At 40.1% G+C, this 22816-nt stretch overlaps 1 protein-coding gene across 2 annotated transcripts in view; it reads left to right on the top strand.

Moving 5' to 3' along the window:
- The window catches only part of SLC26A8 (solute carrier family 26 member 8), an 83027-nt gene that overhangs the window by 33550 nt on the left and 26661 nt on the right, over positions 1 to 22816 (top strand). For both annotated transcript variants that reach the window (XM_043907289.1, XM_043907290.1), the window contains exons 6-9: positions 5475 to 5639; positions 6329 to 6478; positions 18251 to 18333; positions 22589 to 22736. In XM_043907289.1, the coding sequence (XP_043763224.1) occupies positions 5475 to 5639; positions 6329 to 6478; positions 18251 to 18333; positions 22589 to 22736 (546 nt within the window). The remainder of the gene's footprint in view (positions 1 to 5474; positions 5640 to 6328; positions 6479 to 18250; positions 18334 to 22588; positions 22737 to 22816) is intronic.

The raw sequence follows: 22816 nt of genomic DNA, 5'->3' as shown, positions 1-22816 counted from the left end.
CAATGGAAAAGGGAAAACATGGATAGATATGGTAGTTTTCTTTGTTTTCTTAAATGTTCTAAATTATGTCAATGGTTGAAGCAAAAATTATATCACTGATGTGGTTCAAAATGCATATGGAAGAAATATTTTAAACAATTCTTTTATAAACAAACATAATGGGAGGTAAATTTTCTATAATTTGCTCAAACTGGTAAAATGTTTACACCAGTGGACTGTGATAAGTTATGTATATATAATGTAATACTTAGGACAATCACTTCAAAACCTATACATTCAAAAATGCTATAGATAAATCAAAATGAAATTCTCAAAAATGTTCAAGTAATGTGTGAAATCAGAAAAAATAAAAGATGAAAAGTAGAGCAAACAGAAAAATGGCAGAAAAATGGTTAACCCTTAACATATCAACATTTACATTAAAGATATCGACTAAATATTTAGAAATATGCTGTCTACAAGAAACAACGAAAATAATGATTAGGTTGAAAGTTAAAAAAATAGAAAGATATGTCATGCAAATATTAAAGGAAGGCAGAATTGACTATATTAATAACAGATAAAGTAGACTTCAGAGCCAAGAAGATTACCAGAGGTAGAGAAGGACAGCACATAATAATAAAAGGCTTGCTCTTCCGAGAAGGTGAGGCAGACCTACGTATGTCTGCAGTAAACGACAGAGCCCCAAAATGTGTGAAGCAAGAAGGGACATAGCTGGAATGGAGACACAGACAAAGAGAACTCCACAATTACAGTTGGAGACCCCACCTCTCCTCTCTCAACAATTGATAGAACAACCGGACAGAAAATCAACAAGGATATAGTAAAATTCAAAACATCAACAACACCAATAGGACTCGAGACATTTATAGAATACTCCAACTAGTAACAGCAGAATACACATTCTTTTCACAACCCATGGAACATACAGCAAGATAGACCACATCCTGGGCTATAAAACAAGCATCAATAAATTTAAGAGAATTGAAGTCAAACAGTGTGTTCTCTGACCACAGTGGAATCAAACTAGAACTCAATAACAAAGAGTTAACAGGAAAGTCTCCAAATTCCTGGACACTGAACAACACACTTCTAAACAATCCATAAGTCAAAGAGGAAGTTTCAAGGGAAATAAATACGCTGAAGTAAATGAAAATAAAACGTACCAAAATTTCTGGGACACAGCTAAAGTGGTGCTGAAAAGGAAATTTATAGCACTAAAATGCATATAGTAGAATAAAGAAAAAGCCTCAGGTTAATAATATAAGCTCCCTCTGTAAGAATCTAGAAAAACAAGAGCAAATTATACCCAAAATAAGCAGAAGGAAGGAAATAATAAAGAGGAAAAGTGAATGAAATGAAAAACTGGAAAGTTCACATACCGATGGTTCCATTTATGTAAGATTCTTGAAGTGACAAAATTATAGAAATGGAGAACAGGTTAGTTGTTGCCGGAGATTAAAGATGAGTAGAGATCAGAGGATGGAGGGTGGAGGCAGAGATGGGAGATGAGAGGCTGTAGTAGGACAACAGGAGAGACCCTTGTGCTGATGGAATTATTTTTTATCTTATCTGGATTTGATGTCACTATCCTAGTTGTGGCGTGTAGTGTAGTTGGGCAAGATGGGGAAAACTGGGTACACAGGATCTCTGCATTGCTTTTTTACAACTGCATGTCAGTCTACAATTATTTACAATAAAAAGTTTTAGAAAAGTCTGAACTAAATAATAACAACCAGCGTTTATTGCTCTGTGCTGTCAATGTTCAAAGCACTTTACATGTCTTATCCTCGTTTGGTCCTCACGACACCCCCCTGTATGAGGGTAGGTATTACTCTGTACTTATTTTACAGAAACAAAGGTATAGAGAGGTTAAGTGAATTGCTCAAGATCATGTAACCGGTACGATCCCAAACTGGGATTCAGGCTGTTTGTCTGCCTCTAGAACCTGTGTACTAGATAATCTTAAAGTGCACACAAGTATTAATAAAAGTGAACAGTTCACTGTCAAAAGAATATGAAGTGGGGACTTTCCCTGGCAGTCCAGTGGTTAAGAATCCATGCTTCCACTGCAGAGGGCATGGGTTCCATCCCTGGTCAGGAAACTAAGATCCTGCATGCCATGTGGCATGTCCAAAAATAATTAAAAAAATATGAAGTGAAGGAATAGTTTTTAGTTGGGATGGAGTTGTCTGGGAAGGAAACAACCATTTACTAAACCTTTCCTTCATTCGCCAAACATTTGGTACAGAACTTCCTTGACTTATGATGGGGTTACATGCTGATAAACCCATGGTAATTTGAGAATACTGTAAGTTGAAAATACATTCAGTAAACCTAGCTTACCAAATATCATAGCCTGGCCTGGCTTACCTTAAACGTGCTCAGAACACTTACATTAGACTGTATTGGGAAAAATCATGTAATACAAAGCCTATTTTATAATAAAGTATTGGATATCTCATGTAGTTTGTTGAATATAGTACTGAAAGTGATAAACAGAGTGGCTGTCTGAGTACAAATAGTTCTTAGTGTATCAGTTGTTTCCCCTCATGTCTGTGTGGCTAAGTGGGAGCTGCAGCTCACTGCCACTGCCCAGCATCACAAAAGAGCATCATACTGCACAGGGCTAGCCCAGAAAAAAAAAATCAAAATTCAAAGTACCATTTTTACTGAATGTGTAGTGCTTTTACACCATTGTAAAGTCGAAATTAAAAAAATGTTAGATCCATTGTAATTTGGGAAATGTCTCTACCTGTTTTCAATAAGGATGACAGAGATAGGTTTCATATCACAGACCAGTTCTGCCTGATTGACAGTGATGTCTAGAAAATTATGTTAACACCAGATTCTGATGCCACATCACAGTTGGGCAAGGAGGAGTTCTGTGGTTCATTATAGATATTTGCCATTTACAAGGTCGAAGGAAGGGATGGCATGAAGCATGAGTGATATACGGACTTCCCCAGTAGTGCAGTGGTTAGGGCTCCACCTTGCCACGCAGGGGACAGAGGTTTGGACCTCTGGTCGAGGAACTAAGATCCCACATGCCGTGGAGCAACTAAGCCCTCAGCCGCAACACCTGCGCCTGCACGCCACAAGTAGAGAGTCCTTGCGCCTCAACAAAAGATCCTCCATGACACAAGGAAGATCCTGAGCGCCGCAAGTAAGACCCAAGGCAGCAGCCCCAAAAAAGAGAATGAATGATATATATATTTGCATCTGTCACTATTTTCAGATTTGAGCTAAGTGTTTTACATGTATTCTGTCATGTAATCCATACAAAACACTCACGTTGGGTATTATTCATTTCATAGACAAGGGAACTGAGGCTCGAAGAGTTTAAGAAACTTGTCCAAACGCACTCAGTACCACACTTTCTGAAGGAGAGAAGTTTTATTGAGCTCTTTTTACAATTTTTGTTTATTGATTGCACTGGGTCTTCGTTGCAGCCCGTGGGCTTTCTCTAATTGTGCGGAGCAGGGGAGGCTACTCTCTAGTTGCAGAGCATGGGCTTCGCATTGTGGTGGCTACTCTTGTTGCAGAGCAGAGGCTCCAGGGACCGCCAGCTCAGTAGCTGAGGCACACAGGTCCAGCTCTGGAATTCTCCTGGAGCAGGGATCAAACCTGTGTCCCCTGCATTGGCAGGCAGATTCTCAGCACTGGACCACCAGGGAAGTTCTGTTGAGCTCTTGAAAGAGATGATAAACCTGGGTTGGCAGAGAGGGAAGAGGGGGTTGGGCATAAACAGAAGAAATCAGTCAATCACACAAAAGACAGGAAACAGATTGGCCTGACTAGAGTCAAGGAGCACTCTGGACAGTAATGACCGGAGATCAAGGGAGACGAAGTGCCCAACTAACTGCAAGCTTTGAAACAAAAAGCTCTTAAAGCTAATAGATTTGTTCCTCCAAGTTTGTTTTCTGAGAGTTCCTAGTGCAGCGGAATATGAAGCAATGACAAGAGAAGGTTTCAAGACTTTGCTTTTCTTTCCCCATCTTCCTCATTGGGCTGTGTCATTTTTCTTAACCTGCCCTCTTAAGAGGATTGGAGCTTGCCGTCTAGCCATAATTTTCCACTTTTTTTTTTTATTATAAAAGATGAACAAGTATATTGCAAAAATCTCAAATAAAAAGAGTGTATAAATTACAAAATATTGCCCATAACCTTTAATCAACCATTCCCCAAAGGCAACTTCTGTTAATAACTTGGCATCTATCCTTTTAAATCCTTTGCTTGTGTATTACATAGCATTTAAAAAATACATTTACATACGTATACCGTATTTTACGTGTATTTGTATTTAATCCTAGAGACATAAATTCAGTTTACTCGTTCTTCATAAACATCAAAGGCCCAAATGTTTAAGCTGGAGCCCAGGTTGTTTTAATATTTTCCTTTGCGAAAAGCTGCATTCCTCACAGGGATGTTAACATGTCAGAGAGGGCTATCAAAGCTTCCACTGGGGCTTCCCTGGTGGCTCAGTGGTGAAGAATCTGCCTGCCAATGCAGGAGACACAGGTTCAATCCCTGATCCAGGAAGATCCCACATGCTGCAGAGCAGCTGAGCCCATGCACCACAGTTGTAGAGTTTGTGCTCTAGAGCCTGGGAGCTGCAACAACTGAAGCCCAGGCACCCTAGAGCCTGTAACTGGCAGCAAGAGAAGCCGTCTCAATGAGAAGCCCTCGCCCCACAGCTAGAGAAAAGCCCACACAGCAACCAAGACTCAGCACACGCAAAAATAAATAAATAAATAAAAATTATTTTTAAAGAAGATTTTAGTGAAAAGGACTTTTAAAAAGCCAAGTCTTCTTCTGATCACTTTGTCACTGATCACCCCACATCCACAAGATCAGTAGATCCTAGGGTAAGAACGTCAGCTTACATACTCAAGAAGAAAGAAAGGAGTGTGGTCTTATGTTTGTAAGGGAGCCTGTGAATCAATACCAAGGACCTGCTCTTAGCTCATCAATTTCAGTTGACTAGGGAAAGAGAAACGAGTAATCAAAGGGTATTTCCCTGGTGGCCCTCTGGTAAATAATCCGCCTGCCGATGCAGGGGACATGGATTTGATCCCCGATCCGAGAAGATTCCACATGCCACGGGGCAGCTAAACCTGTGCACCAACAACTGCTGAGCCCGACTACCGTGGGCCTGCGTGCCACAACTGCCGAAGCCCACACGCACACACAGCCCGTGCTCCACACCGAGAGAAGCCACTGCAACCAGAAGCCCACGCGCTGCAGCTAGAGAGTAACCTCCCCTCGCCACACCTAGACAAAGCCTGTGCTCAGCAGCAAAGACCCAGCACAGCCCCCCTCCCAATGTTGTAAGTTAAAAGAAAGTTATTAAAGGGGCCTAAGCTAACCTTTTTTTGTTGGAACCTCTGGAGATGGCCTAATGCGGTGCCATTGCTGGTTTGATGACATTCCTCCTCACTCTGGTTTTCTTTTCCATCTGAATCCCCCCACAGCTGTCTATGGGCATGTTAGGTTTTGGCTTCATTGTTACTTACATTCCGGAGGCTGCCATCAGTGCTTACCTGGCTGCTACAGCCCTGCACGTTATGCTGTCCCAGTTGACCTGCATCTTCGGAGTTATGATCAGTTACAATTCTGGTCCCGTCGCCTTCTTCTACGTGAGTAATTTCTACCCTCACCCAGAGTAACAAATGCTCCTCCCCTTGCCTCCAAAAAGTAGACCCAAGTGGAGAGACTCTTGCATAGGCAGCTGGGTCAAGAGGGTCCTAGAAGTAATTTCACCTCTTCCAGATTTACAGTCTTGATTAATTGCAGGTGCCAGTTGGACCATGTTCTCAGTTGCATTAATCATTTTACCCCCCAGCCTTTTAAACTAACACGATTTATGTTAAAATTTGGTCTTTTAGATAACTGTATCTATCATAATTCTCCCCATCATGTAACTCATAACAGACATGTATCCTAAAACATCTTAAGAATATAAAACGCAAAGTTGTCCCTGGATGCAAGAACGGCCCAGAAGTCAAGTGAAACATACATGGTCTGGGCAAATTAATAAAGAGTAGGCTAATAAACAGAACTCCTGGGTCCTTTCCATTACACTGAAACACAGAAAGTGTATTCTCTTCTTGTTGGACATTATTGTCTTTTAATGTATCGTTTCCAAATTAAAAAATTATATACCCACCTACTTGCTCTCCCTGTTCTAGTCATGCTCATAAAGATCTCAATGCCCAGCAACCCTGCCCAGGGACTTCTGTTTGAACTAATTTAGAAAGTGTCATTTTCTAGATTTAGGCAATTATTACATCCTTCCCTAAGCCTCTGTAATTTTGTTTTCTTTCAGAACATAATTAACTACTGTTTAGGTCTTCCTAAAGCTAATTCCACCAGCATCTTACTATTTCTAACCTCTATTGTTGCTCTGAGAATCAACAAATGTATCAGAATTTCCTTCAACCAGTACCCCATTGAATTTCCCATGGAAGTTTTTCTGGTAGGTGTCTTTTTGCTTTTGTTTTGTTAAGTTAATTTCTATTGGAGTATAGTTGCTTTACAGTGTTCTGTTAGCTTCTGCTACACAGCAGAGTGAATCAGTTATACACACACATATTAATACATTCCCTCTTTTTAAGATTTCCTTCCCATTTACGTCACCACAGAGCACTGAGTAGAATTCCCTGTGCAATCAAGTAGGTTCTTATTACTGGTCTATTGTATCCATGGTAGCGTATATAAGTCAGTCCCAATATCCAAATTCATCCCACCCCCTTCCCCTCTTGGTATCCCTAGGTTTGTTCCCTACATGTGTGTCTCTGTTTCTGCTTTGCAAATAAGTTCATCTGTACCATTTGTATAGATTCCAATATAAGCGATATTATATGCTATTTGTTTTCCTCTTTCTGATTTACTTTACTCTGTATGACAATCTGTAGATCCATCCGTGTCTTTGCAAAGGGCACTATTTTGTTCCTTTTTATGGCTGGGTAATATTCCACTGTATATATTGTTGTTCAGTCACTAAGTCATGTCCAATCTTTGCAACCCCATGGACTACAGCACACCAGGCTTCCCTGTCCGTCACCATCTCCCAGACCTTGCTCAAACTCTTGTCCATTGAGTCGGTGATGCCATCCAACCATCTTGTCCTCTGTCGTCCCCTTCTCCTCCTGCCTTCAATCTTTCCCAGCATCAGGGTCTTTTCTAATGACTCAACTCTTTGAATCAGGTGACCAAAGTATTGGAACTTCAGCTTCAGCATCAGTACTTCCAATGAATTTTCAGAATTGATTTCCTTTAGAATTGACTGGTTTGACCTCTTTGCAGTCCAAGAGACTCTTAACAGTCTTCTCCAACACCACAGTTCAAAATCATCAGTTCTTCGGTGTTCAGCTTTCTATACGGTCCAATTCTCATATCCATACATGACTACTGGAAAAACCATAGCTTTGACTGTACAGACCTCTGTTGGCAAAGTGATGTCTCTGCTTTTTAATATGCTCTCTAAGTTTGTCATTGATTTTCTTCCAAGGAGCAAGTGTCTTTTAATTTCATGGCTGCAGTCACCATCTGCAGTGATTTTGGAGCCCAAGAAAATAGAATCTGTCACTGTTTCCATTGTTTCCCATCTATTTGCCATGAAGTGATGGGACAGGATGCCATGATCTTAGTTTTTGAATGTTGAGTTTTAAGCCAGCTTTTTCACTCTCCTTTTCCACCTTCATCAAGAGGCTCTTTAGCTCCTCTTCACTTTCTGCCATAAGGGTGGTGTCATCTGCATATCTGAAGTTATTGATATTTCTCCTGGCAATCTTGATTCCAGCTTGTGCTTCATCCAGCCTGGCATTTCTCATGGTGTACTCTGCATATAAAGTTAAATAAGCAGGGTGACAGTATACAGCCTTGATGTATTCCTTTCCCAATTTTGAACCAGTCTGTTGTTCCATGTCTGGTTCTAACTGTTGCTTCTTGACCTGCATACAGGTTTCTCAGGAGGCAGGTAAGGTGGTCCGGTATTCCCATCTCTTAAAGAGTTTTCCACAGTTTGTTGTGATCCACACAGTCCAAAGCTTTAGTGTAGTCAATGAGCAAAAGTAGATGTTTTTCTAGAATTCTCTTGCTTTTTCTATGATCCAGCAGATGTTGGCAATTTTATCTCTGGTTCCTCTGCCTTTTCTAAATCCAGCTTGCACACCTGGAAGTTCTCGGTTCATGTACTGTTGAAGCCTGGCTTGGAGAATTTTGAGCATTACTTTGCTAGCGTGTGAAATGAGCACAGTTGTGTGGTAGTTTGAACATTCTTTGGCATTGCCTTTCCTTGAGATTGGAATGAAAACTGACCTTTTCCAGTCCTGTGGCCACTGCTGCATTTTCCAAATTTGCTGGCATATTGAGTGCAGCACTTTCACAGCATCATTTTTTAGGATTTGAAATAGCTCAGCTGGAACTCTATCACCTCCACTAGCTTTTTTGTGATGCTTCCTAAGGCCCACTTGACTTCGCACTCCAGGATATCTGGCTCTAGGTGAGTGATCACACCATCATGGTTATCTGGTTCATTAAGATCTCTTTTGTATAGTTCTTCTGTATATTCTTGCCGCCTCTTCATATCTTCTGCTTCTTTTAGGTCCATACCATTTCTGTCCTTTTTTGTGCCCATCTTTGCATGAAATGCCCCCTTTGTGTCTCTCATTTTCTTGAAGAGATCTCTAGTCTTTCCCATTCTGTTATTTTCCTCTATTTCTTTGCATTGATGACTGTGGAAGGCTTTCTTATCTCTCCTTGCAGAATATTCTTTGAAACTTTGCATTCGGATGAGTATATCTTACATGTATCACATTTTCTTTATCTATTCCTTTGTTGATGGACATTTAGGATACTACCGTGTCCTGGCTGTTGTAAATAGCGCTGCAGTGAACATTGGAATGCAAGCGTCTTTTTGAATTATAGTTTTCTCTGGGTATTTGCCTAGAAATGGGGTTTCTGGGTCATATGCTACCCAATAGAATGGCAGTTCTAGTTTTAGTTTTTTGAGGAACCTCCATACTGTTCTCCATAGTGGTTGTACCAGTTTACATTCCCAACCCTCAGGAGGAGGGTTCCCTTTCTCCACATTCTCTCCAGCATTTACTGTTTGTAGATTTTTTGATGATGTCCCTTCTGACCAGATGAGGTGATACTTCATTGTAGTTTGGACTTGCATTTCTCTAATAATTAGTCGTGTTCAGCATCTTTTCATATGCCTTTTGACCATCTGTATGTCTTTGGAGAAGTGTCCATTTATGTTTCCCTCCCATTTTTTCATTGGGTTATTTGTTTTTTCGATACTGAGCTGCATTAGTTGTTTGTTTATTTTGGAGATTAATCTCTTGTCAGTTGGTTCAATTGCAAATATTTTCTCCCATGCTGTTGTCTTTTTGTTTTGTTTATGGTTTCCTTTGTTGTGCAAAAGCTTTTAAGTTTAATTAAGTCTCATTTATTTCTGTTTTTTATTTTCATTACTCTAGGATGTGGGTCAAAAAAGGTCTTGCTACAATTTGTGTCAAAAAGTGTTCTGCCTGTGCTTTTCCTCTAAGAGTTTTATGGTGTCTAGCCTTACACTATAGTGTACAGCCTTATAGGTCTTTAATTCATTTTGAGTTTATTTGCGTGTATGGTGTTAGGGAGTGTTCTCCCTAACATTCTTTTACATGTAGCTGTCCAGTTTTCCCAGCACCACTTATTAGAGAGGCTGTCTCTTGGGGGAGAATGAATACACATGTAAGTATGGCTGAATCCCGTTGCTGTTCACCTGAAACTATAAAATAACAAGTCTTTAAAAAGAAGCTGTCTTTTCTCCATTGTATGTTCTTGCTCCCTTTGTCATAGATTAGGTAACCATAGGTACTTGGGTTTACCTCTGGGCTTTCTATCCTGTTACATGTATCTGTATTTCTGTCTTTATGCCAGTACCACACTGTCTTGACTACTGTAGCTTTGGAGTACAGTCTGAAGTCAGGGAGTCTGATTCTTCCACCTCCATTTTTCTTTCTCAAAATTGCTTTGACTAGTTGTAGTCTTTTATGTTTCCATACGAATTGATAGGGATTGCATTGAATCTGTAGATTGCTTCAGTTGTCTAGTCATTTTCACAATATTGATTCTTCCAATCCAAGAATAGGGTATGTCTCTCTATTTGTGTTGTCTTTGATTTCTTGCATCAGTACCCTATAGTTTTCTGAACACAAGTCTTTTGTCTCCTTAGGTAGATTTATTCCTAGGTATTTTATTCTTTTGTTGCACTGATAAGTAGGATTGTTTTCTTAATTTCTTTTTCCGATCTTTCCTTGTTAGTGTATAGGAATACAACAGGTTTCTGTGTATTAATTTTGTATCCTACAAAATTTACCAAATTCATTGATAAGCTCTAGTAGTTTCCTGGTGGCCTCTTTAGGATTTTATATGTATAGTATTATGTCATCTGCAAAACAGTGACAGGTTTATTTCTTTTCCAATCTGGATTCCTTTTATTTCTTTTTCTTCTCTGATTGCCATGACTAGGACTTCCAAAGCTATGTTGAGTTATTCCTTAGTGATAGTGATGAGAGTGGACATCCTTTACTTGTTCCTAATCTTAGAGGAAATGCTTTCAGTTTTTCACCAGAGAGAACAGTATTTCCTGTGGGTTGTCATTGATGGTTTTTATTATATTGAAGTAGGTTCCCTTTATTTCCACTTTCTGGAGAGTTTTTATCATAAATCAGTGTTGAATTTTGTCAAAAACTTTTTCTGTGTCTATTGAGTTGATCATACGGTTTTTATTCTTCAATCTGTTAATATGGTATATCACATTGATTGATTTGCATATATTGAAGAATCCTTGCATCCCTGGGATAAATCCCTCTTGATCATGGTGTATGGTCATTCAATATTCTGTGGGATTCTGTTTGCTAGTATTTTGTTGAGGATTTTTGCATCTGTGTTCATGAGTGATTTGTTGTTGTTGTTCAGTCGCTCAGTCGTGTCCGACTATTTGCAACCCCATGGACTGCAGCACATCAGGCTTCCCTGTCCTTCACCATCTCCCAGAGCTTGCTCAAACTCTTGTCCATTCAATCAGTGATGCCATCCAACCATCTTATCCTCTATCATTCCCTTCTCCTCCTGCCTTCAATCTTTCCCAGCATCAGGGTCTTTTCAAATGATTCAACTCTTCCTTCGAATCAGTTGGCCAAAGTGTTGGAACTTCAGCTTCAGCATCAGTCCTTCCAATGACTATTCACAGTTGATTTCCTTTAGGACTGACTGGTTTGATCTCCTTGCAGTCCTAGGGACTCTCAAGAGTCTTCTCCAACACCACAGTTCAAAATCATCAATTCTTTGGTGCTCAGCCCTCTATATGGTCCAACTCTCACATCCGTACATGACTACTGGAAAAACCATAGCTTTGACTGTACAGACCTCTGTTGGCAAAGTGATGTCTCTGCTTTTTAATATGCTCTCTAAGTTTGTCATTGATTTTCTTCCAAGGAGCAAGTGTCTTTTAATTTCATGGCTGCAGTCACCATCTGCAGTGATTTTGGAGCCCAAGAAAATAGAATCTGTCACTGTTTCCATTGTTTCCCATCTATTTGCCATGAAGTGATGGGACAGGATGCCATGATCTTAGTTTTTGAATGTTGAGTTTTAAGCCAGCTTTTTCACTCTCCTTTTCCACCTTCATCAAGAGGCTCTTTAGCTCCTCTTCACTTTCTGCCATAAGGGTGGTGTCATCTGCATATCTGAAGTTATTGATATTTCTCCTGGCAATCTTGATTCCAGCTTGTGCTTCATCCAGCCCGGCATTTCTCTTGGTGTACTCTGCATATAAGTTAAATAAGCAGGGTGACAATATACAGCCTTGATGTATTCCTTTCCCAATTTTGAACCAGTCTGTTGTTCCATGTCTGGTTCTAACTGTTGCTTCTTGACCTGCATACAGGTTTCTCAGGAGGCAGGTAAGGTCGTCTGGTATTCCCATTTCTTGAAGACTTTTCCACAGTTTGTTGTGATCCACACAATCAAAGGCTTTAGCATAGTCAATGAAGCAGAAATAGATGTTTTTCTGAAATTCTCTTGCTTTTTCCATGATCATCAGTAATGTTGCCCTGTAATTTTCTTTTTCTGTGTGATATCTTTGGTTTTTATATCAGCGTGATGATGGCCTCATAGAATGAGCTTGGCAGTGTTCCTCCCTCTGCAAGTTTTTGGAAGGATAAGTGTTAACTCTTCTCTAAATGCTTGATAGAATTATGGTCCTGAACTTTTGTTTGTTGAAAGATTTTTTTCTTGGCTGCACCGGGTCTTCATTGCTTTTGCATGGGCTTTCTCTAGTTGCAGTGACAGGGACTGCTTTTCGTTGCAGTGTGCGGGGTTTTTCACTGTGGTGACTTCTCTTATTGCAGAGCACCGGCTCAGACCCACAGCCTTCAGTAGTTGCAGCACCTGGGCTCACTAGTTGGGGCACACGGCAGCAGTCATTGCGGTGCACGGGCTTCGTTGCTCCACGGCATGTGGAATCTTGCCAGAACAGGGATCAAACCCATGTCCCCTGCATTGCCAGGTGGATTTTTATCCATTGCACCACCAGGGAAGTTCTGCTTGAGGATTTTTAATCAGTTTCAATTTCATTACTTGTGATTGGTCTGTTCATATTTTCTGTTTCTTCCTGGCTCAGTCTTTGAAGTTTGTTCTTGTCTAAGAATTTGTCCATTTCTTTTAGACTGTCCATTTTATTGGCATATAGTTGCTTGTCTCTTATGATCCTTTGTATTCTGTGGTGTCAGTTGTAATTTCTCCTTTTTCATTTCTAATTTTATTGATTTGAGCCATTTCCCTTTTTTTTCTTGATTAGTCTGGCTAAAGGTTTTAACTCTTTAAGAACTAACTTTTAGTTTCATTGATGTTTTCTATTGTTTTCTTCATCTCTTATTTCATTTATTTCTGCTCTAATCTTTATGACTTCTTCCTTTCTATCAACTTTGGGTTTTGTTTGTTCTTCTTTCTCTAGTTGCTCTAGGTGTCAGATTACGTTGTTTGAGATTTTTCTTGTTTTAGTGAGGAAGGATTGTAATGCTATTAACTTCCCTCCTAGAACTGCTTTTGTTGCATCCTTTAGGTTTTGAATCATTGTGTTTCCATTGTCATTTGTTTCTAGGTATTTTTATTTCCTCTTTGACTTCTTCAGTGATTAATTGGTTATTTAGCAGCATATTATTTAGCCTCCATGTGTTCATGTTCTTTACAGTTTTTTTTCCCTGTGATTGATTTCTAATCTCATAGTGTTGTGAGGAGAAGATGCTTGATATGATTTCAGTTTTCTTAAATTAACAAGGCTTGATTCGCGACCCAAAATGTGGTCTATCCTGGAGAATGTTCTATGTGCACTTGAGAAGAAAATGTATACTACTGCTTTCAGATGGAATGTCCTGTAAATATCAATTAAATCTATCTGGTCTAATGTGTCATTTAAGGGTTGTATTTCTTTATTAATTTTCTGTCTAGATGATCTGTCCATCCACTTGGTGTAAGTGGGTGTTTTTTTTGGTAGGTGTTTTATACTCCAAACTCATGGCTCAGGTCATTTAAAATAAAACAAAAAGCAAGTAACCTAGGAAGGGACATGTTCATAGGAGAATTGTAAAAATAGTATTTTTAAAACATATGCTGATTCATAACAAAGCTGATATATACATTTAATTTTCAATGCTAGCTTATATTTTTTAAACATGCTTATTTTTTAAAGGATTTTATCTGTTACATCTTTTTCATACTATTTGAAAAATAGGATTTTTTTTCCCTCTTGTGATAGTAATACAGGCTCATTCTATCCATTTTGGGCGGGGGGGCTCTGCTACACAGCTTGTGGGATCTTAGTTCCCCAACCAGGGGTCAAACGTTGGCCCCTAGGAGTGAAAGTATAGAGTCCTAACCACTGGATGGACTATCAAGGAATCCTAGCAATTTTTTTTTTTTTTAATAAAGAAGAAAAAAATAGAGGAAAAGAAATTCCTATAGCTGCACTACCCAAAGTCAACTACAATTGTTATTTCTGTACTTTCAGTTATTCACATCTTCTTTCAAACAAATACATAACAGACCTGTGCGCAGGTGAATTTCTGTGTTCTTCTATGTAGAGGTTTCATTTCTATTTTAGGATAGCAGCAACCACACTCTTATTCAGCCGCCTCTCACTCTCACTCTGCTACAGTAAAGAAACTGCGGGAGATGAGATGTTAAGTGAATCCGTGTCACTAAGTAGCAGAGCTGGATTCAGGGAGGAAGCGTTCCTGGTGGAGGTGTGCGCTTATGTATATGTACTAGGTTTTTTTGACATCTTTTGTTTTTTTAGATCAGGTTGGTTGTGTTAGTCATTCAGTCATGTTCAACTCTTTTGTGACCCCATGGACTATAGCCCACCAGGCTTCTCTGTCCATGGGATTTCTCATGCAAGAACACTGGAGTGGGTTGCCATTCCCTTCTCCAGGGGATCTTCCCGACCCAGGCATCAAACCCAGGTCTCCCACATTACAGGCAGTCTCTTTACTGCCTGAGCCACCAGGGAAGCCCAAAATAAGCACTATGAGCCAGCCAGGAGTCAAACCTGGAATCTTCTGATCCATCCGTAGTCAGACGCATTATCCATTGCGCCACTGGATAAATATGGCTCTTTTTTCTTTTTGAGAATTTTTTTTTAAATGTTGTCTAAATGATAACATTTCTTGTTTGTTTTAAGAAATCTAGGGCATTTCCCTGGCAGTCTGCTGATTAGGACTCCTCGCTTTCACTATGGATGATGCGGGTTCAATCCCTGGTCCGGGGAACTAAGATCCCACAAGCCATGTGGCATGGCCGAAAAAAGAAAAATTTTCTTTTTAAAATTTATCTTAAAAAAAAATTTATCTTGTGCAGTTATATTTAACATTTTCACAATAGTAAAGCCATTTTCATAAATAAAGCTCAGGTTTTTAAAGTCAGCGTTTCTTACAAGGATCGCCAAATCTTTGGGCATCCATGAGAATTATTTTCCCTTTAAGAAGAGTTCTGTGACAGAGATATTTAGAGTTCACCATGTGCTCCCCTATATTTTCCGGCTGCCCTTGTAGTTAGGCAGCACCATGTGACTTTGGGGCCAAAGCTTACAAGAGTAGGCACAAGTCCCCAGTGTTCTTTCTTCCCCTGCTGTGGTAATCGTAGGGGCTATACACTGAGATGATAGAGTCTCCAGGTGGAATTAGCCTGGATCTCCAAGGCACTGTTTGCAAAGAAGCTACCCTGAAGAGACACTGACCCACAACGGAGTTCTCATGGGCAAAAAAATAACTGTCACGTGTTAGGGCACCAAGATCCCGTGGTCTGTATATAGCCACAGTATAACCTAGTCTATGCTAACTAACCCAGATCCACACTCTCCATGATTGAAAGAGCGTGGGAATTGCTTTGGAAACTGACACCAAGCTCTGTCTCGTAACTGTTGTCTACTTCTCGTAGGTGTACATTCTTTCTTCCCTGGAATAGTTAAAAAGCTATCAGTTAATAAAGGCCAAAGGTGAATGACTGCTTCTACAAAAGACCTTCCAAAACACTGTACACAAATAGTGGAGCCCTAGAACCCAGGGACAGTGTGATGCGGAGTTTGGGGAGTGGAGTCAGGGGCAGCCTCTCCTTCTCATGGAACCCAGGCCAGCTCCTGCGCCTTGGGAAGCTGAGGCTTTGGAGTGACCAGCAGATGGCATCTGTGACACAGGCATCATGCACTCTCTCTGTCTCTGTTTCTACATCCCTCTTTCTCTCCAGCTTTTTTCAGGTATAAAATTGTAAGATATTTGATGTGTACATCATGATGATTTTATATACATACAATATACATACAATGTATGTATAATATACATACATATAGTATAATATAATATACATACATACATACACACATCCATACCTCATATATTGATCCTTTTTTTTTTTTCCTGGTGCGAATATTCTCTCCTAGCAAATTTTAGTATATATTACAATGTTATCAACAATAGTCACCATGTTTTATGTCAGATCCTTAGCTCTTATTCATCCTATAGCTGAAAGTTTGCACTGTTTCCTCAACTTTCTTAATGCCCAAACCCTCCAGTCCCTGGCAACCATTTTTCTACTCTTTGTTGCTGAGTCCAACTGTTTTCTTTTTCTTTTTTTTTAGATTGCACACATAAGTGATTCCATGCAGTATATGTCTCTCTCTATCATAGTGCCCTTAAGGTCTATCCACATTTTCCCGAATCAACCCTCTTTTAAGAGACATCAGCAGCAGGGATCATAGTGATGTTCCTTTAAGCAACCTCAAAGGCTTTAATATGAACGTTAATCAGGGTTATTAGGAAAGGAGAGAAGCAAGTGGATAGAGGATGCTGTGGGTTGACTGTGGCTCACAGATTGGTTTGTGAGCCACAGTTCAGATGTTTCTTTGGGGAATGCTATAAATAATTAGCATGCACCATGAAGTGAAGTGGGGGAACAAACTGAGCTCCAGCCATAAATGTTGGTGGAGACTTTGAATTATTGCAATTAAGACATCAAACTTTGTTGTGACCTGATTTATACTTGAAGGTTATTGAAGCCTGCAATACATTATTATGCTTCCCTGATGGCTCAGTGGTAAAGGATCTGCCTGCCAATGCAGGACACGCAGGTTCGATCCCTGGGTGGGGAAGATCTCCTGGAGAAGGGAATGGTAGCCGTCTCCAGTATTCTTGCCTGGGAAATCCCGTGGACAGAGGAGCCTGGCGGGCTACAGACCGTGGGGTCGCAAAAGAGTCGGACACAACTTAGCCACTAAACAACAACATTACTTATACACGTGTCAAGTCAAGTGATAGAGAACATTTTCTGCTACATAGCAGGGATTTAAAATTGGAAAAAGACAAGACCTCCATGTTTCCCCCGGAAATGAGGAAAGTACGGGACAGAGGATGAGAGCTGCTGTGGTGTAGGTGGTGAAAAGCTCACAGCACCCCCTCAGAAGCTGTTCAGATGTGCTGGAGGAAACTGTACATACCCAGCAATCTGTCCTTCAGATGGTAGTCTCAAATATTAAGGGGAAATTTCAAGGCAATATTTGAGATCCAGGTTAAAAAAAAAAAAACAAAAAACCTGACAACTCAAGAGTTCCACAGATATGAGAAATTGTAAATACTGTATGTTCATAATTAATGTATATGTGTATATTTAAGCTGTATAGCTAACACCAAAAACAGCATCACTGGCAGTTATCTTTGGGTGATTTATTTCTGGTTCTAAACTTTTCATATTTTCTCTCTTTTCCTTTATGAGCAAGAGTAACCTTTCCACTGGGAATAAAAGTTTCCTGGCCACTTGCCACACTTCTTGCTCCTGAGCTCTCTAAAGATCACAGGGCTTCTCTGTTGGTTCAGATCTTCCTTCCGTTCTCATCTATAGGCCTCCCAGGGGTCATCATCTGATCAGAGCATCACAGTTAAACCAACTGCTGTCCTCTCAGTATCTGACTGAACTCTTAGAGTAGACGCTGGGAAAAGATTTATGTGTTAGTAGGGAGAACAAGGTAAAGCAACTATATAACTATTATTTTAAAACTGGGGCATTGACTTCTTTTGTCTCTGCTTTAATTTGCTCTGGTGTGAGATCTTTATAAGGTGTAACAGCTTCTAGGTTGTCTGTTTTTACTCTAGTTGAAATGGAAGGGAGACTTGGCATTTCAGAAGGAAATGAACAGAAAGGAAAAAGCAAGCAAGTAATTGCTTTGCTAAAGCAATTTTTTTGTATGGGCTATCAAATACCTTATCTACAGTTATTAATGATTATCAATACATGTCAACAATCCCCCAGAGGGCTTATTTATATTAAGACAGTGTACCTAGATTTTAGAACTTTTAAAACTGAAGCCTTGGTACAGCTGTTACCTGAAACCATGTTTATACGTGGTCCAGATGTTTAAAGTTGGTGAGGAAAGAGAAGCCCAGGCCATCCATTTGTTCCCGTTATTAATAATATGTCAAACGTGCAGTTGCTTTTCATTCTGGTTATGTTGCTAAAAAGACCTCAGGGAACCAAAAGGGTCAGGAAGGACTTCTGCACTTGTCACCTCACTGAACTGGCCCTGCGTCTTTCTCCAGCCTTCATGCACAGGCACGGCCATATATTGCCCTGTTCTGCCAGAGACTATGGGCACCTCTGCTTTACATAATGTTTAGGTGATCACATGCCTTTTCTTTTTAAACTCCTACAGATTCTTGGCTTCGCTGCATTTTCAAACAAGGTAAACATGGCCACAGAAAACAGCGTGATGATCATTGAGATGATACCTTATAGGTTGGTAATTCCACTTTTCAAGACTACTTTCTCCTTCTTGTTACCTCCTCTTAGCCTCTGACCACATAGCCTGATTTATATCGTTGACCAAAATCAATACCATGCCAGTTATTTCTCCAGCAGAGACGGGTTTCCTTGAGATCAGCAGAGAATTGCAGTTTGGGGTGTGGGAGCATGGCAAGCCACATGCAAGTCCTCCGACAGCAGGGGAAGAAGTGTTTATAGAGGGAAGGATAAAACTGGGGAGGGAGGGTTTGCCGTGGTAAACTATGGCTTCTCATTAGCTGAGTCCTTTGCGGGCAAGGAGTCTTTCTTCTTCCTGTTGGGCTCTGCAACGGTCACAGGGTGTGAGTGCTCCCCCTGCTGGTCTCCAACTCTACTTAATTAGTTTCTATGGGGAAAAAAAAAAAAAAAATTCTCGGCTAACAGTCTCTGGCCACAGGCAAATTTGGGTCATGGACTCAAGTTCATTTTAGAACAGAGGTCCTAAGGGACAATGGCTGAGACAAGCCTGTGTTTCTTCTCTGGTCAGCCTTTGACTCTCTCCCCATGGTTGTGCCAATCCCCTAACCCAAGTAAATTCGAAAACCAGGGAGACTCATGTATTTTTCTCACAGCACATTATGAACCTTCTCAACTTCCAAACCTATCTGATTAACCCTCAGGGATGGGACAAGACATACCTCTGTTTTCCAAGCCTCTCTCCTGGGGTTCAGTCTTCAGCATCCCTTTTGTCCTCACCTCCTTAGACTGATTCAGTGTCCTGGTGCTACATCACTTTATCACTCTCAGTGGAAAGCCTTCTCCAAGTAGTCTGGCATTACAGAGTTCTTAAGGACTTGCAATTAATTTACATTATGGTTCCTACCAGTGACTGTGGGGCCTCACTCTTGCTTCTGTTAGGGAATTGATTCTTTAACCTTGACCAGATGAATCATTTCAGCTAAGAAAGGCAACATAACACAGTTTCTTGGCTCATGAGAAGGTTTTTGAGGAGCATTGTTCACTTCCTCATGCTCTTCACCAGAGAATATAGCAACGAGTCCGTGATACTGGTTAACTTTCAGCATACAAAACAGAGGCTACTTTGATGCAGCCAGATAATCTCATATACTACCACTTCTCAGTGAAATCTGGTGATGATTAAATACATTTAAAATATTGTTCAATTTTTTAAAACTGTGAGCAGACAACCTGGGTACCAGGAAATGCTATGGTAAATAAGTCTCTGCCCTCTGGGAAAAAATGACAAGGGCAACAATGAGATTGATGCTTTACATAATTATTTTATTTCATTCGTTCCTGGTAGTATTAATACAAGATATTCTTTTTTTGGCTGAGGAAACTAAGAGTTACCAAGTTTAAATTACTCATCTACGCTTACATAGCTGGTCAGCATCAGAGCTACTTTCTGAACGCATTTCTATTTAATTCCAAAATCTAGTATAATAACCCCTCTATTATACTTACTCAGCATTGCTGCTGGTATTAATGACTTCAAAACCACACAGTTAACCTCTGCTTATATTTTATCATAAGTTTCAAATGTACAGATAGAGAAAAAGCATTTCAGAAATGTAATTTTAGGTATTGCTTTTAACCTCTCCTTATTGCTTATCTATCCAAGGTTGCTAGAGATTAGGAAAAGTTAGCATCCATGTCCCTCTTTAACTAAATTGCTAACAAAGAGCTGAATGTAGAGAGACCGCCAGGAAGGAAAAAGCAGTAGGTTTGTACTATTAATGTGATCATGATAAATAGTTAAGGTTTACTGACACAGACTTGGGCATGGAATTAAACTTCATGAATTTCATTAAATTCATGAAAATTAAAATCTCTTGCGTATCAAGAGACACTATCAACAGAGAAAAAAGAACTCATCGAATAGGAGAAAACATTTGCAAATTATGTATGATAAGGAATTAATATCCAAAATACATAGAGAACTCCTAAAACACAACGGAAAACAAACAACCTGACTCAAAAAGTGGGGAAAGAAATTTGAATACATATTTTTCCAAGGATAATATACAAATGGCCAATGAGCACATAAGATGCTCAACATCACTAATCATTTGGGGAATGCAAATCAAAACTACAGTGAGATACCACCTCATATTCATTAGGATGGCTACTATTTTAAACAAGACAGAAAATAACAAGTATTTGATGAGGATGTGGAGAAAATGGAACCCATGTGCACCGTTAGTGGGAGTATAAAATGTACAGCCACTGTGGAAAGTAGTATGCTGATTCCTCAAAAAATTAAAAATAGAATTGCCATATGACCAAGCAGTTCTACTTCTGGAAATATCCTTCCCCCAAATTATATTCCCCCCCAAAGCAGTATCTTGAAGAGATATTTTTGCACCTATATTCGTAACAGCACTACTCACAATGGTTGAAATGTGGAAGAAACAATAAGTGTCCATCAATAGATGAGTGAATAAACAGAATGTGTTATATCCATCCAATAGAATATTATTGAGCCTTGAAAAGGAAGGAAATTCTGGCATTAACTACAACATTGATGAACCTCAAGGGCGTTATTCTAAGTGAAACAAGCCAATCACAAAATGACAATTACTATTTGATCCCACTTATCTGAGGTACTTAGTAGTCAAAATCATAAAGACAGAAAGTCAGATGTTTTTTGTCAGGGCTGGAGGGAGAAGGGAAATGGAGAGTTATTGATTAATAAGTATAGAGTTTCAGTTTTACAAGATGAAAGAATTATGGAGTAGATGGTGGTAATGGTTGCATATTATGAATGTATTTAAAAACCACTGAACTGTACATTTTAAAGTGGGTAAAATGGTAAATTTCATGTTATGTGGATTTTACCCAGTTTTTGAAAAACTGGATAAAAAAAGATGTGGATAAGAACCAGAACAATTTTTATAAAGGACAATGACTAAAATTATAATTGGAATGATTTGAGTCCAACTAGAAGGGAATACATTGAGGTTTTATCTCTAAACCATCTTAGATACGATATCTGCCTATTGCTTACCCACTGGTATGATCTCAAATAGTGTAAATAAGCCATTTTTCATCAAGTTTTGTAGTTTTGCCTGCCCTATTTGTTGCCACTGGCTCTTAGCAGAAACCTCAAACTAGAAGATAAGCACATCATGTTCTCTTAACGGCTTTTGTAACATGACTTGATTTGTTGGCAGTTTTGGCAAGCTGCTGCCTCAGTTTCTTTTCTTAACTCTTAATTTTTTGAAAAAAGGTCAGGCCTGGGGCTTCCCTGGTGGTCCACCGGTTAAGAATCCTCCTGCCAGCCTGGATGGGAGGGCAGTTTGGGGGAGAAGTGCGTGAGCACTCAGTCGTCCAACTCTGCAACCCCACGGACTGTAGCCCATCAGACTCCTCTGTCCATGGGATTTCCCAGGCAAGAATACTGGAGTGGGTTGTCATTTCCTATTCCAGGGGATCTTCCCAACCCAGGGATCGAATCCTCATCTCCTGCATTGGCTGGCGGATTTGTTACCACTGAGCCACCTGGGAATCCTTGAGGGAGAAGGGAATCCTTGTACGGCTGAGTCCCGTCGCTGTTCGCCTGAAACTATAACAACATTCTTAACTGGCTGTTTGCTGTCATTTAATCGCTCAGTCGTGTCCGACTCTTTGCCACCCTATGGGCTGTAGCCTGCCAGGCTCCTCTGTCCATGGGATTTCCCAGACAAGAATACTGGAGTGGGCTGCCATTTCCTACTCCAGGGGATCTTCCCAATCCAGAAATCCAACCCAAGTCTCTTGCTTGGCAGGCAGATTCTTTACCACTGAGCCACCAGGGGAAGCCCTTAATTGGCTATACCTCAATATAAAATAAAAAGTTAAAAAAATCCACCTGCCAATGCAAGGGATAGCGTTTCGATCCCTGGTCCAGGAAGATCGCACATGTGGCAGGCCAACTATGCCCATGGGCCACAACTACCAAACCAGTGCCCTAGAGCCAGAGCACCGCAGCCACTAAAGCCCCGATGCCTAGAGCCTGAGTTCTGCAACAAGGGAAGCCGCACAATGAGAAGCCCATGCACCACGCTAGAGAGTAGCTCCCGCTTGCTGCAACTAGAGAAAGCCCACGTGCAGCAATGATAACGTAGAGCAGCCAAAAATAAGTAAATAAATATGTTTGAAAAGTGTCAGGCCTTTTGATATGGATGATAAAGGTATGATAAGAATAGAGTGGGGGAGGTGCCCATAATGATTCCTGCTATCTAGGAATAATTCCACCGTTTTATTCCAGCTTCCTGTTTCCTGTAACGCCAGATATGAGCCATTTTACTGAAATTCTTGTAGAATCATTCTCCTTAGCTTTAGTGAGCTCCTCTTTGCTCATATTTCTGGGCAGGAAGATTGCCAGTTTCCATAACTATAACGTCAATTCCAACCAGGTGAGAGGACAAGCCTTTCTATTACTTTCTCAGACCCTTTAATCTTTGTTCTCTAATCTGAGCCTTCTGCTAAAATGAAG

The sequence above is a fragment of the Cervus elaphus genome, chromosome 7 (genome assembly GCF_910594005.1).
Source record: "Cervus elaphus chromosome 7, mCerEla1.1, whole genome shotgun sequence".
Classification (NCBI taxonomy): domain Eukaryota; kingdom Metazoa; phylum Chordata; class Mammalia; order Artiodactyla; family Cervidae; genus Cervus; species Cervus elaphus.
The sequence above is the reverse complement of the archived record's forward strand: the minus strand, read 5'-3'. Positions and strand labels throughout refer to the sequence as shown.